The 23834-nt window shown below is 48.1% G+C and overlaps 1 protein-coding gene across 1 annotated transcript in view; it reads left to right on the forward strand.

Moving 5' to 3' along the window:
* The window catches only part of COTL1 (coactosin like F-actin binding protein 1), a 41162-nt gene extending 17627 nt beyond the window's left edge, over positions 1–23535 (forward strand). Inside the window, exons 3-4 of the mRNA XM_037142415.2 lie at positions 8094–8251; positions 22259–23535. Of these exons, the coding sequence (XP_036998310.1) occupies positions 8094–8251; positions 22259–22369 (269 nt within the window). The 3' untranslated portion in view covers positions 22370–23535. The remainder of the gene's footprint in view (positions 1–8093; positions 8252–22258) is intronic.
* The last annotated feature ends 299 nt before the right edge of the window (positions 23536–23834 follow it).

Here is a 23834-nt window from a genome sequence, read left to right on the forward strand (position 1 = left end):
GCACCCAGCAAGACTTCTGTGTCCTCTTTGTCCCTGAGAGGAAGGACATTTTCTGCTTCCTAAGTCCTCCTCCTGTCCTGCTGCGGTCCCTGCCTGGGCCCCCTCCAGTGCAGCGGCTGGAAGTGAGCGCTGTGTGGCTACTGTCCAGCTGTGGCCTTGCCCTGAGTGGCAGGATGTTAGAATTCTTTCCCGGTTCCTTTCATACCTCCTCCAGGGAGCTCACTGGGTGGAAGCTGACAGCTCAGCTTTTCGGTGTGTGGGTTGTTTTCTCTTTGCTGAACTTTGTTTGCATAACTTCTTAGAGAGACTATATAAGGTCAGGTCAGCTGCAGAGCGAGCCACAGGCTTATAGAGTTCAAGGGCAGTTTCCTCCCTGTTCTCCTTCCCCCCTTTCTTTGTCTTGCTCTGAAGGTCAGTGTCAGATGGAAATTATGAAATGATTACTTCTCCCTCTCTCTTTCCTTTCTGTTGCCCAGCAGATATTTATCAGGTACCTACAAGTCATTTCGTACACGGTGCGATCTAACAGGAACTAGAAACATTTGAAAGTAGTTAAAGGTCAAAAGGACATGCACCACAATGTCTAAGGGGTTCCATGGGGGATAAGACCCTTATTTTCTTTTACTCATACTTCTAATTATTTTATACTCAGTATGTGTTTTGTGCATAACCAAAAAAATGTTCAAAGTATTTGCAAACGTGTGAAAAGTTTGTACACCACTTGGCCCATTGCAGGTACTCGGCCTCTGGGTTTTGTCCTCCTCCAGCCAGGGCTGGCTTAGGGGCAGGCAGAGGGGAAGGCCAGGTCCTTTTTGGGAGAAGGCAGGGGCTCTCGATTAGTGTGGATCCCGTTCATTTTTTGTTATTTGTTTTTTTTAGAGAGGGGATGGAAGGGAGAAAGAGAGGGACAGAAACATTGATGTGTGAAAGAAATATCAATCAGTTACCTCTCGCATGCCCCCAACTGGGGACCTGGCCTGCAACCCAGGCATGTGCCCTGGCTGGGAATCGAACTGGTGACCCTTTAGTTCACAGGCTGGTGCTCAATCCACTGAGCCACACCCGCCAGGGCAGAATTCCGTTTTGAGGTCACCCTGATGAGAATAATGGAAGGTTTGGGCAGGATCTGCCCCTCGGGGATCCCCTGAGTCTTGAGAGATGTCAAGTGTGGTGGGGGGAGGTGAGGGAAGTCCCCGAGAGGTTGGCGTGGATCAGATGCCGTTGGTAGTTTTGGGGGAAGTATTGAAGCATCTCATCCTGGCGGCCTTGCAATTCCAGAGAAGCCTGGCTCCCCCTTTTTTCCTTACTGTTCTTCTCATGCCCTTTTGGGGTCCCCTCCCCTCTTTGTGTTATTGTTTCTTCCCCGTTCCCTTGTGTAGTGGTTTAGCATCACCTCCTGCCTTCTCTGTCTCTCTTCCTAAATTCCCCCCTCCTGTCAGGTCTTAGACAGAGTGCAGGAGGAGGGAGGAGAGGGGAGAAAGAGGCACAGGTGTTGGGGAGGCACGAGAGAGGAGGAAAGTGTAGGGTCTTAGAGGGAGGGGGTTAGAGGAGGGGCTGCAGGGGGGAGAACTCAACCCAGCTGGTGCTTGCGATTAGTGTGGATCCTGTTCTAATCGCAAGCCAGGCAGTGTCTGAGGACTTTACCTGTTATGACTTTATGCTGCGTGTTAACTTAGCAAATGAAGGGGAGGAGCCTGGAAGGGAGGAGTAGGACATTGAACTGACTGGGTCCTGCCCAGGGTTTCTAAGGAGTCCCCGGGGCTGGTGGGATGGGCTGGTCCAGGGGCTCTTTCAGGCTGATAACCCTTCATTGTCTGTGATGAGGCTGCATAGGCCACACAAACGGTCAAGTTCTTTCGAGGGTGGAGTTTTATGAACGTCACGTAAGACTCTCATGAGGCGGGAAGGGGAGGGTGCCCACAGCCTCAAATCAGGGACACTCAGCATGCAGGCAGCCTGGACTGGGGGGCTCTTGGTGCTGGCCATCCTTAGAGACAGGGCCCCTGACCTCACTCTGTCATTGGTTGACGCTTTCCCTAGATGAGGCTCCATGGGGTTTTGTGATGCCTTTTGGAGTCCTTGTTAATGACAGCTTATGTCACATAGATGATTTTACCCAGTGCCATGGTTCAGCAGCTTTTTTATTTTTTTAGACGGAGGGAGAGGGAGAAACTTCAATTTGTTGTTCCACTTATTTATGCATTCACTGGTTGTTTCTTGTATGTATCCTGACCAGGGATTGAACCTACAACCTTGGCATATCAGGATGATGCTCTAACCCACTGAGCTACCCAGCCAGGGCCTCGGTTGCTCTTTTTCTAAATATGCTCTGCTCTTTCTTGGGCTGTGGGATTTGGGCAGAGAGAGAGTCTCTGGGGGGACGGTCCTGATGGTCTTTGATGGTGAGATACTCAGGAACCACACCTAAGGTGTCTAATTCTGTAAATTACAATGTCGAGAAGCCAGGCCACACAGGAAGCTCCTTTACATGATCACTTCCTTAAAGTAAAAGGTGTGTAGCTGGGGAGGAAAGGGGGGGGGAGGCTGAACTTTGAGCACTTCAGCTTTTCTGCCCAAGAGCCGTTTGCCTCACCCTCTTGCCCTGCTAGGAGTGGAGCAAGTTCTCCATGCCAAAAGCCCCGTCGTTTCTCTCCTCTTCCTCTGGGTCAGTGGTTCTCAAGGTTTGGGGGCGTCAGGATGCCCTTGGGGACTTGTTTAAACTCAGTTTGCAGGCCCCGGTGGCAGAGTGTCTGGATTCACATTTGAATGTGTTCTTGGGCTTTCTCAAGCCCAAGAGGGCTTGAGAAAAGGAGGGCTTGTGGACGACCACACATTGAGAACTGCTTGTTTAGACTTAACCAGTTCTGCACTGGGCAGGAAGGAATCATCTGGCTTCTTTGCACTTCACCTCTCTGAGCTGTATTTCTTTGCCTGTAAAATGGGACTGTGAGTAGTGCAAAAATGTGCAAATACGGGTAAGTGCCTAGCACATTGTGCTCAGTAAATAGCGGCCTCTATTATCTTCAGGACCCTCCTTGGTCTTATCTGTACCTGCCCCCCACCCCGTGCTTAGCTGGGCTTGGCATATAGTAGGCCCTCAAGAAATATGTTATGAGTGACTAAATGACCGTGTGCTCCCTGAGCTGCTGCTTTGAAACCCGGAGCAGAAAGCCTGTGAAGAAGGCAGAGGCTAGTGCGCTCCGTGTCGGGCTCAGCAGTTCGGAGGCCACTGCAGACCTCAGAGAGCAGCTTCACTGGAGAGGTGGGGTAGGAGGAGAGCAACCGTCCATCTGCCAAAGCCTGTGCGGCCCATTTCTTCCATTTAATCCTCACAATGTCCTTATGAAGCAGGTACATGATCCATTTTTCAGATGAGGAAACCGAGACTTGCAGACATTCAAAGTCAGAGCTGGTACAAAGTGGAGGAGAACTCCTAAGGGATTTTAGAACTTGAACTCAACCCGGATGCCATAGAGCTGAAGGTGGAGGGTGAGCTGCCCGGGAGCAGCAGGTGTAGATGGCCGCGCCGAGGCCTCTGACAGACAGGCTTGGGTGTCTGCTCCTGGTGTGTGTGTTTGGACTTCTCCCACTGGGGTCGAACAGAGCTGCACCCTCAGCTCCTGACCTCTTCGGAAAAGATGTGCCATTGGCCCCATTGGGGACTGAGTAACGCAATGAGGGTGACAGCAACTTCAAGTATCAACTGTCTCCCTGCCAGTTTTGCCATCTTAGTGTACAAATCCATACACAGATGCACATGCAGGGGCACACACACGCAGACATGCACAAGCACACTATATACATGCATGGTGAGGCATAGGTATGCCTTCTCAGTCAATATGCCCACGTTTTCCTGGGGGAGAGGGTAACATTAGCAGGCAATAAATGAGGGGGCTGTGATGTTTTCCATTCCTGATTAGGTGCCGCGGCTGCGCATGTGTGTTTGCTCTGCCCAGTTTGTCCAGAAGAGGGAAGGCCTTCCCCCCAGTGCCTAAGAACTAGAACTTCCTCCTGCACAGACCAGTTTGAGTTCAGAATGGCCTCACAGCCTCCTTCAGGGTGCGTGATGTGGAGAGAGAGCTCCAGGCCTGTGTGGGCGGCTGGGAGAATGACTTTTCAATGTTGGGCCAAATCTTGAGCAGCAAACATCCGTTAGCATCAAATCACTCTTGGATTTTCAAAACATCAGCAACCTTGTTGGTTAAACCGTTATCCAATAAGTGCTCCAAATCCACTCAGGGGAACAGCCTTGCCTGCCAGTAGCTTAAATGACATTGGCCTGCAGTTCTGGGAAGGCCCGGGCTCCCACGTCCTTGAGGTTGGGGGTGTGACTTAACTTATCTTGTGCCAGGTCCCGAGTTGGTCCTTTGCATCTTTGGGCAGTTGGGACCCAAACGCTGTCACGGAACCCAAATGTCCAGGCTGATCTATGTGGAAATGGTATATAGAGTGGTTCCCATGGAAGCAGACAGCCTGCTTTTTTGTTTGTTTGTTCTGCGTTGCCTTGGCATCTGATGTGTGTCCCCACCTCCCCTTCAGGTCAAGGCTGCAATTTAATGAAACACTTTGGTGCTAGTTCTCCTTTTCCTCCAATAACACTACTCAAAACAGAGCGCTGGCTTCCCAAACACTGCCATGAATGCTGGGAGAAGCTCGGAAGCCTACCCCCACCCTCTATGTCTGCAACACCCACGTGTGGCTGGCTGTGTGAATTTCAGTTCCTCAGTCCCACTGGCCTCATTTCCTGTGCTCACTACCCACCTGGCAGCTCCTCCCCGTGGCTGCAGCTTCAGGGGACAGGTTCTACCTCATCAGACAGAGCCTTGAAACACAGGCAGGATTCACAGCGACCATATTTAATCCTCATGATCAACTAATGAGTGTGTATAAAAGCAAACATCCCAAAGGTCCATCAACAGATGAGTGGATGAATGGGTTGTGGCATATCCGTACAATGAAGTAGTATTCAACCATAAACAGAGTGAAGTACTGACCACGCTACAATGTGGCTGAACCTTGAAACCATGCTGAGTGAAAGAAGCCAGACACAGCAGACCACACAGTGTATGGCTCCATCTGTGTGAAACGTCTGAACAGGCAAATCCAGAGATGGAAGGCAGATTTGTGTCGCTTAGGGCTAGGGAAGGGGAAGGTGTGGAGTGACTGCCACCGGGTATGGGCTTTCGTTTTGGGGTGATGCAAATGATCTGAAATTAGGTAGTGGTGATGATCACACAATAGTGTGAATGTACTAAATGCCATGGAATTTTATACTTTAAAATGGTTAAAATGGTGAATTTTATGTTATGTGACTTTTATGTCAATAAAGAAAAAAGTGCGAAGGACAAAAAAATAATCACCTCATTTTACAGATGAAGCAGCTGTGGCTCAGATGTCTGGGGACTAAGCAAGTTGGAGTCCTTGGGAGTGAGAGATGGAGCTCTCGCCCCCGCGTGGGTGTCTCCTGGACCCCTTCTTTACTTCCATGGCTAGTTGGTCATGAAGCCCTGTTGAGGGGCCTGTGAAGTGCCCTTGAGACCATCTTTCCTCTCTGTCCCCACTGCCTTGTGGTCTTTTAAAAATATATATTATTTATTTATTTATTTTTAGAGAGAGGAAAGTGGGAGAGAAAGACAGGGAGAGAAACATTAATGTGTGAGAGATACATAGTTTGGTTGCCTCTCACACACCCCCAACTGAGGACATGGCCCTTAACCCAGGTGTGTGCTCTGACTGGGAATCAAACCTGCAACCTTTTAGTTTGCGGGCCGGCACTCAGTCCACCGAGCCACACCAGCCAGGGCCTCACTGCCTTGTTCTCTGCTGACCCCATGGTCAGGTCCCATGAAGGGCACCCAGTGAGCTCCTGTGGCCTGGTAGGCAGACACACCCAAGCTGTCTCGGTCCTTGGCTTCAAGGCTGGCTTTGTCATCAGTATGTTCCCTTGGGCATGTCCCACAGCTTCTGAGCCTCCTCTATCCAGTGGTGATTCGGATGTTGATGGAGGTGGTGGCAGTGAGCCCCACCCCACCCGCACCATCAGCACCGTAGTGAGACCGAATGAGATGGTGAAACACAAGTGTGCTTTATAAACTGAGGTGCTGTGCCAGTGCGAATAGTCATAATGATCTGTTTCCTTTAAGAAATAAACATTGGGAGTCCCCTGGCCTGGACTGTAGAGTTCAAATCCAGAGTCTTGGCTTGTTGAGAACTGCTTCTTAGCTTCCATGGAACAGATGGTTCCACATCATGCAGCACAATTGTTCAGCAGTGCTGAGGCTTTGAGGTACTAACCAGGCAATGAACTTGATCAGCTCCATACTGGGTTCCCATTACACTCAGAGGGCTGGTGGTCTTAGTGTAAACCTATCCACATGTGGGAGTCAGCAGGGAGGCACCTAGAAAGATTCTGGGAAGAAGGGTACCTTGATTTAATAAATAATTTAAAAACCTCCTCAGCATTTTGGCATTACCACTGCCTCAGCATTACCCGGGTGCTAGTTAGACATGCAGACCCCAGGGCCTTAGATCTGCTGAATCAAAATCTGTGTCTTAGCAAGATCCTCCAAGAGTCAAATATACACAAATATTTAAGAAGTACACTTCCACACTGTAAACAAGTGCCTGAGAGATTTTAAAGCTAGCAGCCAAATGCCATTAAGAGTATCAGTGCTGAGCAGAGCGGCTGGTACAAAAATAGTCCAAACCAGTAGCATCCCCACATGTCAGTCTTCGCCTGTTAGGGACTAGAATGAGATCTCTTGATACGCACACTTAGAATATGAACTATGTAGAAATTAAGCAGAGCAAGGATATGAGACTCCTCAGTGAAGAGCACAGAATGTCGGTGGAAGACACAAAGGGGGTCCTGATTAAGTGGGACACAAACTGTCACTAGGAGTTTGTTTCTGGTTAGAGGTGGCTCTGCCTCCCAGCAGACACGGGGCAATGTTTGGACACACTTCTGGTTGTCGTATTGGGTTGGGAACTATGCTACTGGCATCTCGTAGGTGGAGGCTGAGGGTGCTGCTTAATATTCTGTGATGCCTAGGTCACCCACAACAAGGAACCCTCCAGCCCACTGTCCTTGTGGGACACACACACGTGCACATGCACTTTAAAACCTCAAGGATGTTTTGGTGACACAAGGAGTGGTGGTCAGGGGAACTTAGCCTGTGGAAGACATTCTAAAGTGATGAGAATGAAAAAAGTGTGGTAATGAAATGAAATATAAATGTAGATCACTGGAACAAACTAACTTCTAGAGCAGGGGTGGCAAACTCATACTCACTGGGGGCCACATCAGCCTCACGGTTGCCTTTAAAGGGCCGAATGTAATTTTAGGACTGTATCAATGTAACTACTCTTTAACAGTTAAGGGAGAGCTCAGTGCTGCCCCTGGGGTAGAAACAAGGTACTGGCCAGATAAAACAAGGTGGAGGGTTGGATTCGGCCCATGGTCCTTGTGTTTACCACCTGTGCTCTAGAGTCGTTTTAATACAAATGAATATGTAAGCTATAACAAGCAGAATGCACCCATTTGAAGAACACTCAGAATTCTTAATGGCCTAGTTGTCTAGCCATAAGCTAGACATGCCCAGTAGGCCCAGAGCTGTATCCCAGGCCAAAATAAGGGCCACTTTCTCCCCATCCAACTCCTCCCCAACCTGGTTCCCATCTCCATGTGGCTTTCCTATCCCTAGTCCTAGTGGGGTCTCGAAGCCTGGGGATAAGACAAGTCGATGAGCTTTTTCCTGAGTAAGATCCAGAGCTTGAGCCTCGATGGTATGAGAGTCGGGAGGGTGGCAGGTATAGCAGCCAGAGAGGCTGGGTCCACATCCCAGTGGCTTCCTACCACCTGTGTGGCCTTGGGAGTGTCTGGTGACCCTTCTGAACCTTCATTTCTGATCTGTGAGATGGCATCGAAGCCTGGGTGCTGTTGTCATGACCAGATGACAGAATGTTGGCCAAGGTCTGTGTTAGGTTCCAGCTGTGCTCTCTGGGTGCACCTGTGGCTTATAGCCCCTCCTCAGAGTTGTGGTTTTGGGGTATTTTAACCCAACCCTATGCCCTCTTTTTGCTGTTGGCTGCAGATGATATCCGATTCTTTGCCTTTGTGCGCTTCACCACTGGGGACGCCATGAGCAAGAGGTCCAAGTTCGCCCTCATCACGTGGATCGGTGAGAACGTCAGTGGGCTGCAGCGAGCCAAAACCGGCACAGACAAGACCCTGGTGAAGGAGGTTGTGCAGGTAACTGGCCTCGGGTTTCCTGTTGGACCTGGGGGTCACATCCGGAAAGGGTCACCATCCAGCAGGGACTGAGAGGGCTGAGTTTGACTCCTAGGTCTGTGACTTAGCTGTGACTTCAGGCAGGCTGTGCTTTGTCTCTGGACCACACAGTCACTGGTGAAATGCTCCCAGAAGTGTTTTCAGCATGCGGGCGAGGAGGCAAGTAGCTACATCTGTGACCCTGCTCATCCATCACCTGCTAGAAGCGTGGCGGCTGGGGGTTTACCTTTGAGGTTGGGCAGGTGCCTCGTGGAGAAGCGGGCTGGAGGGAGGCCCGGAATGGCAGCCACTACCTGTTTGCATCATGAATGATCACATTTGACTTCCAGTGGTCGCCATGAGGACCCAGTGTGAGAATTCATGCATGTCCTCTCTGAAGGGTGCCCGGCACACAGTAGGTATGCGATAACACTTGTTTAATGAACAAATGTCAACCTCGTGAGGGCCAGCGGGGGGTTATGATAATCTCGATGGCTGGAATGATAAAGGCTGTATGGGATGGCACAGATTCCAGACTGGATAGCGGGGCACTGCTCAGGGCTAACTTATTCCCAAGTCTCTCTTTGCCTGAAAGGAAAGAGGGAAAGGCAGTCTTGCCCTTGATTTTGTCTCTGGGCTTCTGAACAATTCTACCTGTAGAGTTCTCAACTGTAAAATATTTTTCATTCTGGACATAATGAAAATTGACACTTGGAAACTTCGAAGGTTGGGGCTAGGGCATGTGAGACAAGAGAATCTGAATTCCAGAGAGAAAAACCAAGCACAGGGAGCTGAGAGAGAGAGAGAGAGAGAGTTCTCTTTTTACCAAAGGATTCTCCATTTTGCAAAAGGATATTTTCCAAACCCATGCTAGGGAGGTATGGTAGCTATTGGGTGGGGGCTTTCTTCTTCAGGTGATGAAAATATTACAAAATTGACTATGGTGGTGGCTATACATATCTGTGACTATACCAAAAGCCACTAAATTGTAAAAAAACAAAACACACACAAATAGTTTGTGTTGCATGTGGTATGCTGGATTGGATCCTGGAGCAGAAAGACTGGTGGAATCAGAATGAAGTCTGGAGTTCAGTTACAGCACCATTCCAGTGCTGGCTTCCTCATTGTGACCAGCATCGCGCGGTAGTACCAGAGGTTCATAATTGTGAAATTGGGTGCCAGGAATGGGAGAACTTTTGGTACTGCCTCCTGCAACTTTTCTGTAAGTCAAAAATTATCCCCAAGTAAACATTTATTTAAAAAATAAAGAGAAAGAAAAAAATTCCTATCATTCCATTATCACAGCCTATTTTTCTAACCTTCTTAGCAGCTCTGTGGGTGAGCTCACCACCTCTGTGCATGGATGCAGACACAGCCTGCAAACCACACTCTCGCTGGCTTCTGCTTTATTTTTCACTTAACATAATTTCATATACTATGCAACCGCAGAGACGCAGCAGTGAACGCTTTCTGGAGGCCAGCTGTCCCCTGCCCCAAGTGGGCTGCAATGTACTGAGTGTTCCCCAGCTGTTGGCCTCCTGAGTTGCCTCCCGTATTTATCTGTATAAATACTGTTTCACCACCAGTCTCAGACACGCAGCTCCGTCCTCTCTTCCGATGGGTTGTTTCTTTAGAATACATTTTCAGGAGGTAGGGCTCCAGAATTAATAGGCGTGATGGTCACTTTTAAAAGGTATGGGTTGTCAGCCCTGGCCGAGTGGCTCAGTTGATTGGAGTGTTGTTCTGTACACAAGAAGGTTGTAAGTTCAATCCCTGGTTGGGGTGTGTATGGAAGAAAATCAATTGATGTTTTTTTCTCTCTCTCCCTTCCTTGTTCTCTAAAATCAATAAATATACCCTCAGATGAGGATTTAAAAATAATAATAAAAATTAAAAGGTATGGGCTGTCAGATTACCTTCTAAAAGGATTGGTGCCATGCCTGGGACATAGTAAATATTCAATAAATGGTTTTAATGGTTAACCAGCTTTCAGGGGGTTTCTTTTATGGCAGCAGAATGGACAATGCAAAGAACGCATGTCCCATGGCCAGTGTCTCCTGCTGGAGTCTGCCATCTACAGTTGGTTAGTTCTCTTCATTGGCCAATCCTAGGAGTGGCCGGGAGATGAGGGAACAAGCAAAGAGAGAGCATTTGCTGGGATGTGTCCAATGAGGGCAGTGTTTGAATCTTGCAAATTATATTGATAAAATATAACCACATGCAGCGGATCACTTTAGCCACGGTAAAGCATACAATTCAGTGGCATAAGTACATTCACTGTGTTGTGCAATCACCACCGTTGTTAGTGCCAGAACTATTTCATCGCCCCTCCAAAAATGCTCTGTACCCATAGCAACCTGATGACTTCCTTCTAATCTAGAACTCATCTCAGGTTGATGAAGTGGGCCAGTAAATGAGTGATTTGGGGAAATATGATTTTTTGTGGGAACCCTCAGTTGATAGTATTGATTATAATTATTTTGTTTGTGAACTCAATTACATTGCAGCAAAAAGGGAAATTGTCTGACTCTCTCGCCTGGGAAGTACATACAGAATTTTCTGGCTTTAGGTGTGGCTGGAACCAGGGCTGAAGCAGGATCTTCCTTTCATCTCTCTTTTCTCGGGGTTGGGCCTCAGGTGGCCTCTGAACAGCAGGAAGAATGGTCCAGGCATGATGGTTTCTTCTCGTCTTGCTCCCAGGGAGAGAACCCTTCTCCCACAATGTCAATCATTCCTTTAAAGTGACCCTGATTGGCCAAGCTTAGGTCACATGTCCATCCTGGGTCAAGGAGGTGGGGCTTTGTGACTGGCAGCTCTGGCATGATTCCAGTTAAAAGAAAGAGATGCTGGTATGCAGATGGAGAGTACAGATGCCCCTCCAGAGGGGGGTGCTTGGGTGTACCTGGAACTGAAGGTACAATGTAATATGTTGACCATTACCTGTTGCATTTCCACCTACGCATTTAAAAACGTTTGAAACTATTACAAAACCTCACATTATACTACAGTTGTGAATATAGCCATTTAAGTTACAAAGGGTCAATTTTGGTGGCATAGTGGTGTCTTTTGACAATCACAAAAATCATGCTGATCCTGGTGTGTGTGTGTGTTTCCCCTTTGTTTCATGGGCACTCGGACCCAGTGTCCCCTAAGGGGCCCTGCAGATGAGCCATTCTGGATTCCGTGTTTTGGGGACTGGATCACTTTCCCAGCCTTTGCCATGATTTCCACATGAAGAATAAGTGGGTTGACTTTTGGTTTAAGATTACTAATACACCCTTGGTTTTTAATGTAACAGAAGTAGTTTGCCCACATCCTTACTCATTGTGTAAAACGTAGAGAATGTGAATTGATGTGGATACAGTGGAGTCAAGAAGGCGGGTCTTCTACCTGCCTGACTGTGAGCAAGTCTTTCTTCCTCCCTGGAACCCAGTTTCCCCATTTAGAAAATGAGTTGATTTGCTGTGTCATATTCTGTTTTGACATATTCTGAAATTTTGCCTTTTTTAATGGGGTGCTTTGACAACATCTCACCTTTAAAAGAACCTTATTTTACTTCGTCGAACAAAAAGACAGGGTGTGCAGTGGCCTGGAATGCAGTCTTTGGGGCCAGATGGTGTGGGTTCCCATTTTAGCTCCACCACTTACTGTGTGGCCTTGGGCACACTGCTCACCCTCTCTGGGCCTCAACCCCCTGAGATTCAAAACGGGTAATGTAATATCTGCTTCTTTAGGTTGCTATATAGAGAAAGTGTTTAGAACTGGGTTTGGTGAAGACCCAGAAGGAGTAGTTATAGTTATTCCAAGCTGTCCCTTTTAGACCCCAGGGTGATGACCAGTTTTGTATGCTGTGAATTGTTTCCTTCAAAGATGGAAGGCTCACATGGTGAGCCATGGGTGTGGGGCACGAATCTTAATCCAAGTTGCCTAATTCTCTTGCAAATGGCTTAGACCAGAGTCAAAGCCATATCAACACGCAAGGTCCTGGCCTCACCCACCCTTGCCAGTGCTGACTTCAGATGCTCTGTGTCCCCTGGGGCCTGCCGTACAGGTGCATCAGCATATGCAGAAACTGAGGCCCAGAGCAGTGCATAGCACTTGCCCCAAACCCATGGGCTGGCAAAGCAGCAGGGCCCGGTCTGGAGCCCGGAGGAGTTAAAAGTCAGAAGGCTTGCCTTTGGGTCTCTCTGGTCTGTGATCAGAGCCACATTAGTGGCTGGGGGTGGGGAAACGAGCTGCTGGGCCGGTCGGGCTGGAGGAGGACTGCAACACCGGATTCGAGTCCCAGGAATGTGGTGATCAGACAGCACGCACGGCTGCTTCTCTGCCGCCGTCATCTGCTGCACAGAAGCCCCGGGCTGGTACCGAGGACAAATTGCCCTTTCCATTGTTCTGGCACCTCCGTGGGATAATGGGGACAATGCAGTTGCCACTGTTAGAGACCTGCCTATGCCAGGCCAGGCTGCCTGGATTCGGAGCCAGCCTTAGTCAGTGATGCATCAGGCTTGCCTTGCAGGACGGCTTTATTCACGCCATCTTTTTATTTACTTTTGATTGTATATGAATGTCTATGGGGCCAAGTAACCAGAGGGCACATCTCCGCCTTCAGTGCTGGGAAAGGAGCAGAGTATCTCCTCCAAGAAGCCAAGGAGGAAGGGAGGACAGACATGTCAGAGACGGTGTGCAGTTATCGGCCTAATGTACATTCTGAGGGCTTTAAATGCCAGGAGCAGGGTTGTCCTACATTCTGGACCTCATCCCACCCTTCAGGGCCAGATGTACCCAGTACTCCTCCGGGGGAGTCACTTCTGTGTACCAGTGTGGTAATAATATTAGTATCAATGGTTTTATTGTATCCCTACCATGTGTCTGACACTTTTAAGGACCCTTCATGTATTAAATCATTTATTCTTGAAAGCAGCGTCATTGCTGCCATCATTCCTGTTTTATAGATGACAAGCCTGGGGCAGGGGACGGTTGGGTAACTCAGCCCAGGTCTCCGTGCCTAGACACTCGGTGCTCTGCCTGGACCCCAGAGGGTCTGGTCCCAAGCCCTGACTTGATCATGTCACCTCATCACACGTTTCCCCAAAGTCCTCCAACACCAAGTAGAATGTTCAGAGCCCACGTGCGTTTGGAAACTCAACTTGTGTAGACTCACACTGCACAGGGAAGGCTCTGTGAAGCTCTGCAGAAAACAAACCTTTTATGTTTTTAAAAAAATTTTACTGCCTCTCAATTTTTCTTATGGTTGAAACTTTTTATTTTTTTATCCTTGCTCAAGGACACTTTTCAAGTGGATGCTAAACGTCGTTACTCTGTTCTTATTTTTTGAAAAAATGCTGAGCCATGGCCGGGTTGCTCAGTTGGTTGGAGTGTTGTCCTGTATCTCAGAAACATCGTGGGTTCGATCCCCAGTCAGGGCACGTATGGCAGGCACCTGGCTGACGTTTCTCTCTCTCTCCTTTCTTCTTCCTCTAAAATCAATAAAGTGTATCCTTGGGTGAGGATTAAAAATTTTTTTTTAATGCTGCTGTGTCAAATAGAAAAGATAATGGGCTTAGGGAGAGTGAGGCCCACGCCGATATTGCGGCTCCATCAGCTGTTAGTTTGAGGACTTTGGGCAAGTAACTTGACCTCTAGAAACTGTTTGCTTATGAAAAAGAGAATATAAATCTTCACAGAGCTGTTGGAAGGGCTGAAGAGAAACAATGGCTGTGAAAATAGTTTCCGCCTTTTGGTAACTGGTAAACTCCTCCTCTCCATTCTTCGAAAGCCCAATTCTTTACCCCCCTCTACCAGCCTCAGTCAGAGTCAATGACTTCTTTATCTGTGTTTTTGCTAGGATCCAGATTCCACGAATTATAAATTATAAATAAATGTCCAGAAAGTGATCTTGAGGACAGGGACCATGGCCACTCTTTATTCTGTACAAGGCACATAACAGGTACTAATAAGAAAAAAAAAACAACGAAAAACAAAGAAACACATCTCTTCACACGGGCTCTGGACTGTGTCTTATTCTTTGTATATTCTTAGGACAAAGGCTAGTGTATCTTCAATAAATGCCCTTTGGGTTGAAGTAAATTGTGGGAGCCAGTTACACTCAGGGAGGGCTACGGGTGTTGGTCGGAGTTTGTAAAGGCTCTGCTGTTTCAATAGAAAGCAGAGGTTCGCCCTGGTTGGGTCAGCTGGGAGTATCTGCACACCACTGTTTAATGAGATTTATGGGCTGCTGCTCCCCTGTGCAAAGAATCAGTTGTCACACAGCACTTGGGGACCATCCACAACTCCTCATGTCTCTCCTGAGGATTTCAGCTGTTTGTGTTTATGCTTCTTCAAGCCTGTGGTTCATGGTAAGGCCCTCGCTCTCCTCAGAGCCAAGAAAGGCCTTCTGTGTTGGTGCATTTCACCTGGGCCCGGGCCTGGACATGGGCCTGGGCCTGGGCTTGGGCAGTGGGGCTTTGTTGCTCATGTCATTTATATATAATTTTTCATTTTATTTAATTTATTGATTGATTTTTAGAGAGAGAGGGAGAGAAACTTTGACTCTTTCCACTCATTTTTCGTGCATTCATTAGATGGTCCTTGTGGGTGCCCTGACTGGTGATCAAACCGGCAACCTTGGCATATCAGGATGACACTCTAACCAACTGAGTGTCCAACTGAGCTGCCCAGCCAGGACTCATTTAAAACACAGCCGCCTGATGACAAGTACGGAGCTCCTCAGCAGCCGGTGGTAGGTGATGCCAGGTGTCATGTTTGGAGGGCCAGGCTTATTTATCACAAGCCATGTGCTGTTACTATCCCCAACATACAGATGAGGAAGTAAAGGTTTGGAGGGATGAGTCCTTGAGCCAAGGGGAGTGTTGAATCAGAAGTCAGACGGTGGGGCACGGGAGACACCTTTAACGGTGGGCTGGCCAGTCAGAGGCCTGCGGCCAGCTCTGTGCCCCAGAGTTCTTTTAACCAAGCTCTTTGAAATTTGGGATCATAATATACCTTATAGAATTGCAAAAATTAAACAAGATAGTATATTTAAAGTATCCGATGTATATACAGTGTTCACTGTAGGTACTATTTACTTATTTATTCAACTTCTGTTGAAAGTGAAAATAGTTCACTATTTACTGACAGTGAACATCGGTGACTATGAGTTGTCCTTTAAAAAAAAATCTGTTGACCCTGGCTGGTGTACCTCAGTGGATTGAGCTCGGGCCTGCAAACCAAAAGATTGCAGGTTCCATTCCCAGTTAGGGCACATGCCTGGGTTGTGGGCCAGGTCCCTGGTGGAGGGCCCATGAGAGGCAACCACACATTGATGTTTCTCTCCCTCTCTTTCTCCTTTCCTTCCCCTCTCTCAAAAAATAAATAAATAAAATCTTTTAAAAAATGAATTTTAAAAATCTGTTGAATTATTGCTTTGGGAAAAGTTCCCCAAAGTGGGTGTGGCTAGGGAACAAGAAATGCTAGGTACAGTTTTGACCAGGTAGAAACCAAAGGCCTAAACCTGGATTTAATCTTGTTTATCAACTGACTGATCCCAGGGGCTAGTTGGAGCTCCGGGTTAAGAGGATTCTGAGGTTAAGTCTGAACTTACTGGGAAAGCACCCAATTGATTTGTGATGTTTGCCACGGGTATGGGAGGAGAGAGTTGTATATGTTTTTGCCACTCTTGCCCTGATCTAGCAGGAGCCATAGTCAGAAATCAGGCAGAGTCAGATCCCAAGCAGTCCCCGAAATGCTAAAGAGGTGGGTGGCCCTGCAGGGCGAGGATGTGAGGCATATGGATGGCTACTTCTATTTTTGGCCCAAAGTTACCCACAGCATGCTTTAGAATGTTACATCTTCAGCCCTCCATCTGTACTGGACAGTTATCCTGTGCCCATCAGAAATGGGACTGCATGCCTCTCTCTAGTCCTTTGTTCTCTCCTTGGTGAAGTCGGGTCTCATCATTGCTGAACTATGGTGGTGATGCAGGTGCCTTTGTTACCGAATCTGTCAAACACGAGACCACAGCATTTTGATGTTTGTTTTTTGCTTTTCTGTGATGACTCATGCCTATTGTAAGAACTTGTTCTTTCTGAGTAAATTACACCTTGCTGGAAGGATTTTTCAAACCTTGCTCTTTGAAGCACTTTGGAACAGTTGTAGGAGGGAAGTGTAGGAGGCCCAGGAGGGGTTGGCAGCTAAATGCCCAGCAGGTCCGACACTGTGCTTTTCCATCTGGCTCTTGTTCCAGCTGCTGGGGTCCGACCGCCTTTCTTCAGCACACTGAGGTCTTTGGTTTATAATACAATCTTTGCCCACTTGGGGAAAATACATTTTTGTGGCCAGCATGTGCCTCGTCCACCCCCTGCACTATTTTGCAGGGATCTGGGACGGGCCTGCCACTAGCATGCAGCTTCCCTGTAGAAAGCCGCTCTGATCCCAAAGTTGACTTTTCTGTGCCAGTTTTCTCCATTGCCCCTTGGATTCTGGTGTCCAGTTCTACATGCCCTGGGTGCATATCCATGGGTGACTGGTGGGAAAAGGGCCCGGAAAACCAGTTGCCCAGCACTCTTCTTTCACAGAGATGGAAACCAGGGCCCTGAGCCATTGACTGCTTCCTTCAGCACATTGTAGAGCCCCTGAGCTCTCTTCTTCAGCTCTCAGAGAGACCCCTAAGAACCAGAACTTTGACTTCTGAGGACTTAATGAGTGCTGGACATATAATACGTGTTCGGAAAGCATGTGTTTGCTGGAAGAATGAATTGCATTAGCTCACACTGTCTTTGGATACAATGAAGGTCATGCTTCCCACCTGGCTCCACTTTGTAGAAATGTGCATTGCTGACATCACAGATGCAGCTGTCAAAGCCTCCCCACTCATTTTAATTTCTTCCCAGACCTTCCCCCACATTCTCTAGCCACCCTCTTAGACCTAGTGTTCTGGGTAGAAGACCTGACGGATCTGCTCAACAGACCTTGTCCCTGTCTTCCCATGGCTTAACCCTGTCCCCAGGTTTTGGGTGTGCAGCTGGACTTGTCATCTTCTCCCTGCAAGGGCAAGGAGGTGGCAGTGTCACTGCCTTGGTTATTTTGAGGATTTCCCAGTCTTCCCTTCATTAAAAAAATAAGTGGTGGGGATGGAGAAATCAGTGTGGGATAACAGAGGTGCCAGCCACTCCCTGTGTCTTCATTCCAAGTGGTTCAGGAAACGCCTTTCTAGCTTAGACTCTGCTAACAATCTGGAGAATGAAGGCAAACCTAGGGTCATTTAAAATATTATGTACTCATCCTCGAGCACTTACTCTAAGCAGAGTGGCACGCTCGCAGTGTCCCAGTGCTTTGCGCACGCATCAGACCCTCACAACAGCCCTGAGATGTGGGTCCTCTTATTGTCCCCATTGCAGGTGAGGAAACTAAGACTCAGGGCAGGTCAGTAAGGCTGCTGCTGGAGATGCACATGGACAATTGTCCCTATTTGTCTTTGGCCCAAATCTACCCCCAGCATGCTTTAGGACTGAAGCTGGGGTTTAAACTCAGGCAGTTGGGAGCTGTTTAAACAATGAGATGATTTAGAACAAAGAATAGGAAAATATTTGTGCACTTTGACATCAGCCTTGCAAATAGATTCTTGACTGTGTGCAGAGTCCTGGTTCCTAACCCTAGTCCTTCTCTAGAGTTGCCTTCCTCGGAAGCAGACTGTGTCTGTCTCGCATCTCTGAAGCATGAGCATCTGTGCACTTGAGAAAAGTCACAGGGACAAAATGTGTCCTGAACTTGGTTGGTATGCGTTTTCAGACCATCTTGGAGTCATATTTAGCTGGATGAGAACTCTGCCTTTGACAAGTCCTCTGTAGCAGAAAAGGGTGAGACCCTGCCTGGAAGTTATTAGCCAGGGACACAGCATTCCTGGACATGACAAAGATCTTTCTAGAAACGGAATGGCTCATTTGGCTTAGAAGTGTGTGACGTTTGGCTTAGGCAGCTTTGACATGCTGACATGGAGGGCCAGGCAGTCTGGTGCCGCCCGGGAGGTGCATGGCAAAGGAGAGAGGATGTGAGAGAGACCGAGGCCAGGCCTCACCCCTGGGCCCTGGGGGGAACCGATTCCTGCCTCTCAGTCTCTTCTAGTTGCTTCTCTATCAAATGAGGTGGTGAATGCCGGGGTTTCAAAGGCTCTTTCAGCTCCCCCCTCCCCTTTCTTTTTGTTGATAAAGGTGTAACTTACACAGAGGAAAACGCAGGAATCTTGGGTGTATAGATTGATAAAATTTGAATTTTACAGTTTTGAATTCTTGTGCATACCTGTGAGACCACCACCTGGAACGTTCCCAGCCCTTGAAAAGCCCCTCCCCCACTCAGGTCGGCTCTGTTGTTTTGTGATTAACGATTCCCTGTGACTGAGCACCGTGATCTTTTGGACTCACTCCTGTTCTGCCTAGACCGGCACTGTCACCGGCCACCTGTGGCTGCTGAGCACATGAGGTGTGGCCTGTCATCCTGCTGTGTGACGTGCGAGTACAGGGTGCACTGGCTCCGGGAGACTCGGTGTAAGGGGAAGGAGGTAAAAGAGCTCATTGATGGTTTTATCCATTGATCGCGTTAAAGTAGGAATATTGTAAATATATTTTTATAATCAATGTCACCTGTTTCTCTTCTGCTTTCCTCAAAAGGGGCTCCTGGAAAACTTGAAATTCTCTATGTATTAGTGTTGTCCTGGGATCTGACGGTCCCCTTCCTAGTAAGGAATTGTCTTTTGAGTAGTTAGTGTTCCTGCATCTGCCCAGTAGCCATTCGATGGCACCCTGAGAGTGTCGGGGACAGTGGCTGGGAGTGGGGAGGCGGCCACTTCGCATGTGGCTAAGTCCTTGCAGGCCTTGGGTCTTGCCCCCAGGTCAGGGTCTGGCTGTCCACAGACCCCTTTTTGCTCATATCTGTCTCTTTTAATTAATTAATTTTAAATCTTCACGCAAGGATATGCTTATTGATTTGAGAGAGAGAGAAAGGGAGAAAGAGACAGAGCAACATCGATTGGTTGCCTCCTGCATGTTCCCTGACCAGGGATTGAACCCACAGCCTTTCGATGTACGGGCTGCCACTCCAACCGACTGAGCTGTGCGGCCAGGACTCTGCCTCTTTTTAAAAACACACAGTGAGATCCATGAGCGGGGGCGATGGCATCCCCCTTGCCAAGTCTAAGGCCCACTTTGCAAGGACTGCTCACGGTGGAGAAATATGAGGGTCTTTTTGACTTGGGTTTTAGGATGAATCAGACTTTTTTGGGACTTTCGAAGAGTCCACACCATGAAGGGAAGAGTCGACTCACTTGAAGCCCCGGAGGGTGCACAAGCATCCGGGGCGTGGGGAGGCCCGTGAGGCCTCCTGTGTGGCTGTCACCTCCCACCTGCCCTTTGGGTGCTGGTCTCAGTAGTGGGGATGGATAAGGTTGCTTTTCTATGTACTTTAGTTTGGTAGAATAATTTTTTGCTAATCTCCTGGTTCTAAACGTGTCTCTGGTATGTAGCACAGGGTTTGGGATTGCTTTTTTTGGAGTTTGAGACAGACGTTTTTAAAAGGTAGTTTTGTTCATTTGCATTTATTGTTTATTTTTTCATTACTCTTCTTTATCCTGTTTTGTTCTTCATTTTGTCCGTACTTTGAAAACCCATATACTTGTGATTTAGGTTGGATTGTGCTCCCCGTAGATTTCTTAGCCCTTATCAAACTTCTTAATCTAAACCTTCTAATGGCTAACCCACATAAACGGGAGTGTCCTTATTGCTTTAGATTGCCATATATAGCTGTTGCAGGCAGCAAGACCTTGGGCTTCCTTCTATAAACCCCTGAGCTGCTGACTTCCTTCCCCCGAGTCTGCCCTCTGCCCTTCCTCGTGCCCCTGGGGCTCTGGGTTGAGAAACTCGTTCATTCCCAGTTCTCCTTTCTGGCCCCTTCATCCAGCTAGGGTTTGCTTATTCTGAGGATGTACACAGACCCCGGGCAGCACAGTAGGGAATAGAAACAATGTTTAGTCACCCCAGGCGAGTTACACAATCACACCAAGCCCAACTTGCAGGTCTTATCACAAATAAAAAGCTAATATACTGAGGGAGGATTAAGTGAGAAAAAGTGTGAGGCGCGCCTGGCCCATAGTAGCTGCTTGATAAATAGTAACCTCCCCCTCCTCCCTCCCTGTTCATATTCTTAGTGGCTTGGCATGGCAAACGGTTTGTGTTGATACTGTAAAACTTGACCTTCAGTGCTCTCCTGGGCTTAGTCATTCTACTTGAAGGGATGGTGACTTATGTTTGTATTCATGTTTTTTTTAATTGAAGTAAAGCTCACATAACATAAAATGAACCATTTTAAAATATACACTCCAGTGGTGCTTACTACACTCCCAGTGCTGTGCAGCCACCATCTGTTTCGTCCCAGATATTTTCATCACCCCCCAAAAACCTCAGATGCATAGTAGTCACTCCCTACGCCCCCTCCAACCCCTGGCAGCCACTTATCTGGTCAATACTTCCTGTCTCCATGGATTTGCCTTTTATGGACATTTTATATGAGTGGAATTCTCCACCCCATGCTCTTTCATGGCTGGTTTCTTTCATTTACCATAATGGTTTTGAGGTTCATCCACGTTGTAGCATGCATCAGTACTTCATTCTTTCCTGGCTGAGTAGTATGCCATTGTGCGGACAGATCATATTTTGCTTATCTGTTCATCTGTCGATGGACATTTGAATTGTTTCCACTCTTTGGCTGTTACAAGTAATGCTGCTAGGGATATTTGTGTGTAGGTGTTTGTGCAGATGTACACTTTCATTTCGCTTGGGTAGGTCTCTAGGAGGTCTGTTGGTTTTAGTACAGGGTTTTAAGAAGTTTGCCAATGTGTGGCGGTATCTGGCACACAAAAGTGTGTAATAAATGGTGGTCATTACTGATGTTATTTCCTTGTGGAGTTTGTTTATGAGGTTGATTTTCTGACTTTCAGACTTGTTATTTATATTTTGGTAAAACTGTCTGTATGTCACCACTCTCAGGTTTATCTCGTTTGTTGAAGTCTTGTGACCCACATGTTAAAATAGCTGTCGATTCCTCATGGCTCGGAGTTATCTGATAAGCCAGGTCACCTGCTTCACTCATTCACGCCACGAGTATTTACTGAGTGCTTCGTGTTTGCCTGGCCTGTGGAGGTTTGTGGTTGAAACGTGCACCCTAAGAGGGCACAGTGACCGAGTTTAGCGTGTCGCTAAAGCCAGTCACAGGGCATGGTGTTTGGTAAATGAATGCGCACCGCTGCCCAAAAGGAACTGAGTGTGGCTGAGAGCTCAGTACATGCTTTGTGTGCAGTGCCTGGGCTGATCACTCAGACCTGGGACTGGAAACCCTGCACCATTATGATGGGGGCAGGAGGCTAGCTTATACCAGCATGAGAGCCAATCATGTGTCTCTTTCCAACTCCATGGACAATGATGTCATGTTGGTAGCTTGAAATCAACCACCATAGGAATATTTACACCACGGAAATGGGCAAAACTAGAAACCAGCGCTTCTCTCTGCTTTTTCTCTCCCTCACTTCTCTCTCACTCTCTTTTTAAGAGCCTGGTGTTAAACATTTACCAGCACAACAGCTTATCTTTCTAACCTTATCTCCTATTATTCTCCTAATGGTGGTTCTTCACAAATGGGGCAACCGAGGCACCGAAAGTTGGAGGAACTTGTCCAAAGTAACATAGTCAGGAAATGACAGAACCGGGGTTCAAACCCACATCTGACCTTGACCTATCACCATGGTCTTGGGACTACACAGTACCTTCACTTTACCCATTTTCTGATCTTTCGTCATGTTTTTTCTTCTGCCAAACTATTTTGCCACGACATGTTTATTTTGACCATTTCTTAGTATTTTAGGTGCGGAGACTTCCTGGTGTGTTGCCTGAGCAATGCTTAGATCCTGTCCCTTCTTACCAGGAATTCTGTTTTATTTTGTTCTTGCAGAATTTCGCTAAAGAGTTTGTGATCAGTGACCGGAAGGAGCTGGAGGAAGATTTCATCAAGAATGAGCTCAAGAAGGCTGGGGGAGCCAATTATGACGCCCAGACCGAGTAGCCCCAGCCCTCCCCCTGCCCCTTGCCAAAGTCATTTGCCTGCTCTCCAGGGGAGGGGACGCCGGCTTCAGCTACCAGCCCATCAGGGAGAGGAGACGCAATGAAAGGCAACAACCCAGCACCCCGTCTGCAACCCAGCTCCCCTTCCCTGCTTCCCTTATGAGTCCTGATATGTCCTATCTCGCAAAGCTCATGGAACATCTTTCTTTTACCTTCTTTCTCTTTTGTCCCCTGCTTTCTTATTCTGAAGAAAAATTGTGATGCCAAGATCAGATCTTTGTGCCTCCTGCGGTGACATCCTCAGGTCTGAGGCACCTCCCGTGGCGACCCCTTTCCCTGGCATTTCTCCTGGCCTGCCTGGCCTCCTCTGCTGTGACCTCCGGTTGCTCTGGAGCCCGTGCCAGTGCTGCCGTCTTGGTTTTCCTCGGCTTGCCCACCGCCTAACGCCGAGGAGGCAGCTGTGCCCGGAGCCACGCCGTCGCCGGTGGCCTTCATAAGCACACGCGTTCGCCCCACATGTCAGGCTCAGACCTCCCGGAACATGCTCCAGGGTCCCTCCCCCACCTCATTCAAAGTTGCCTAAGCTGCAGAGATGGTGCTCGGTGGTGAGAGGTGTAGGCCTGACTCAGACCGAAGGAGAGAAAATTTGCCTTAAAAGTTGCCTGGCATTCGCTTTCCCACCCTTTTGATTGGAGACCCACTGTGGCGTGGGGTGGGGGAAGGTCTGAGTCTAGACTTGACCGAGGGAGTCTTTCAGGGTCAATTCAGAGGCTCCCAAAGGGACCAGGACGTTGGGGAGAGAGGCCCGGGGTGCGGAACAGGAACGTGGGTAGCCCTGGGAGCTGATTCTTTACTTTCAGGTCCTCGGCTGACAGCGGGGATCTCTCGGGCAGAGGTCCTGTCTGCCACCTTCTCGGGGTGTGCGGCAGCCCCAGGCCACCTGTGACCTGAATCCTGCGTCTGCACCACACATTCAAAGGGTTATTTTTTTTTTCAAAGAAAGATGAGATTGGCTTGGTTCTTCATGAGCATATTTTATATTGTTCTCTTTCTCTTTTTCCTTGTTCATTTTGTTTGTGGGGAGGAAATCTGTGCTGTATTGGGGCTGTGAACATCTGCACTCAAACAGTTTACAGAAATAAAATTTTTTTGTTTTTCAAAGAACAAGTTTGTCTGATTTGCCTTATAAAGCTTTTTTTTAATTATAAAAGCAAAAGCCATTGTCATCTTCAGATTTAATAGGCATCTGTGGAGCTGGTGGTGGCTGGGCACATTCCTGCTGAGAATCTTACTTTAGTTCTTAACAAACCACCTTAAGAAACTGGCGCTGTTTGTGTCCCCACTTTCTGGAACAGAGGCTCCGAGAGACTGATTCCCCTGAGGCCACCCGAGTAGAAAGAGGCAGAGCTGGGATTCGAACCTAGATCTCCTGATGCCCCTGCACTGAGGCATTTGAGGGGAGTGGA

The sequence above is a fragment of the Artibeus jamaicensis genome, unplaced genomic scaffold, assembly GCF_021234435.1.
Source record: "Artibeus jamaicensis isolate MK-2021 breed Jamaican fruit bat unplaced genomic scaffold, CSHL_Jam_final contig_464, whole genome shotgun sequence".
NCBI classification, from domain to species: domain Eukaryota; kingdom Metazoa; phylum Chordata; class Mammalia; order Chiroptera; family Phyllostomidae; genus Artibeus; species Artibeus jamaicensis.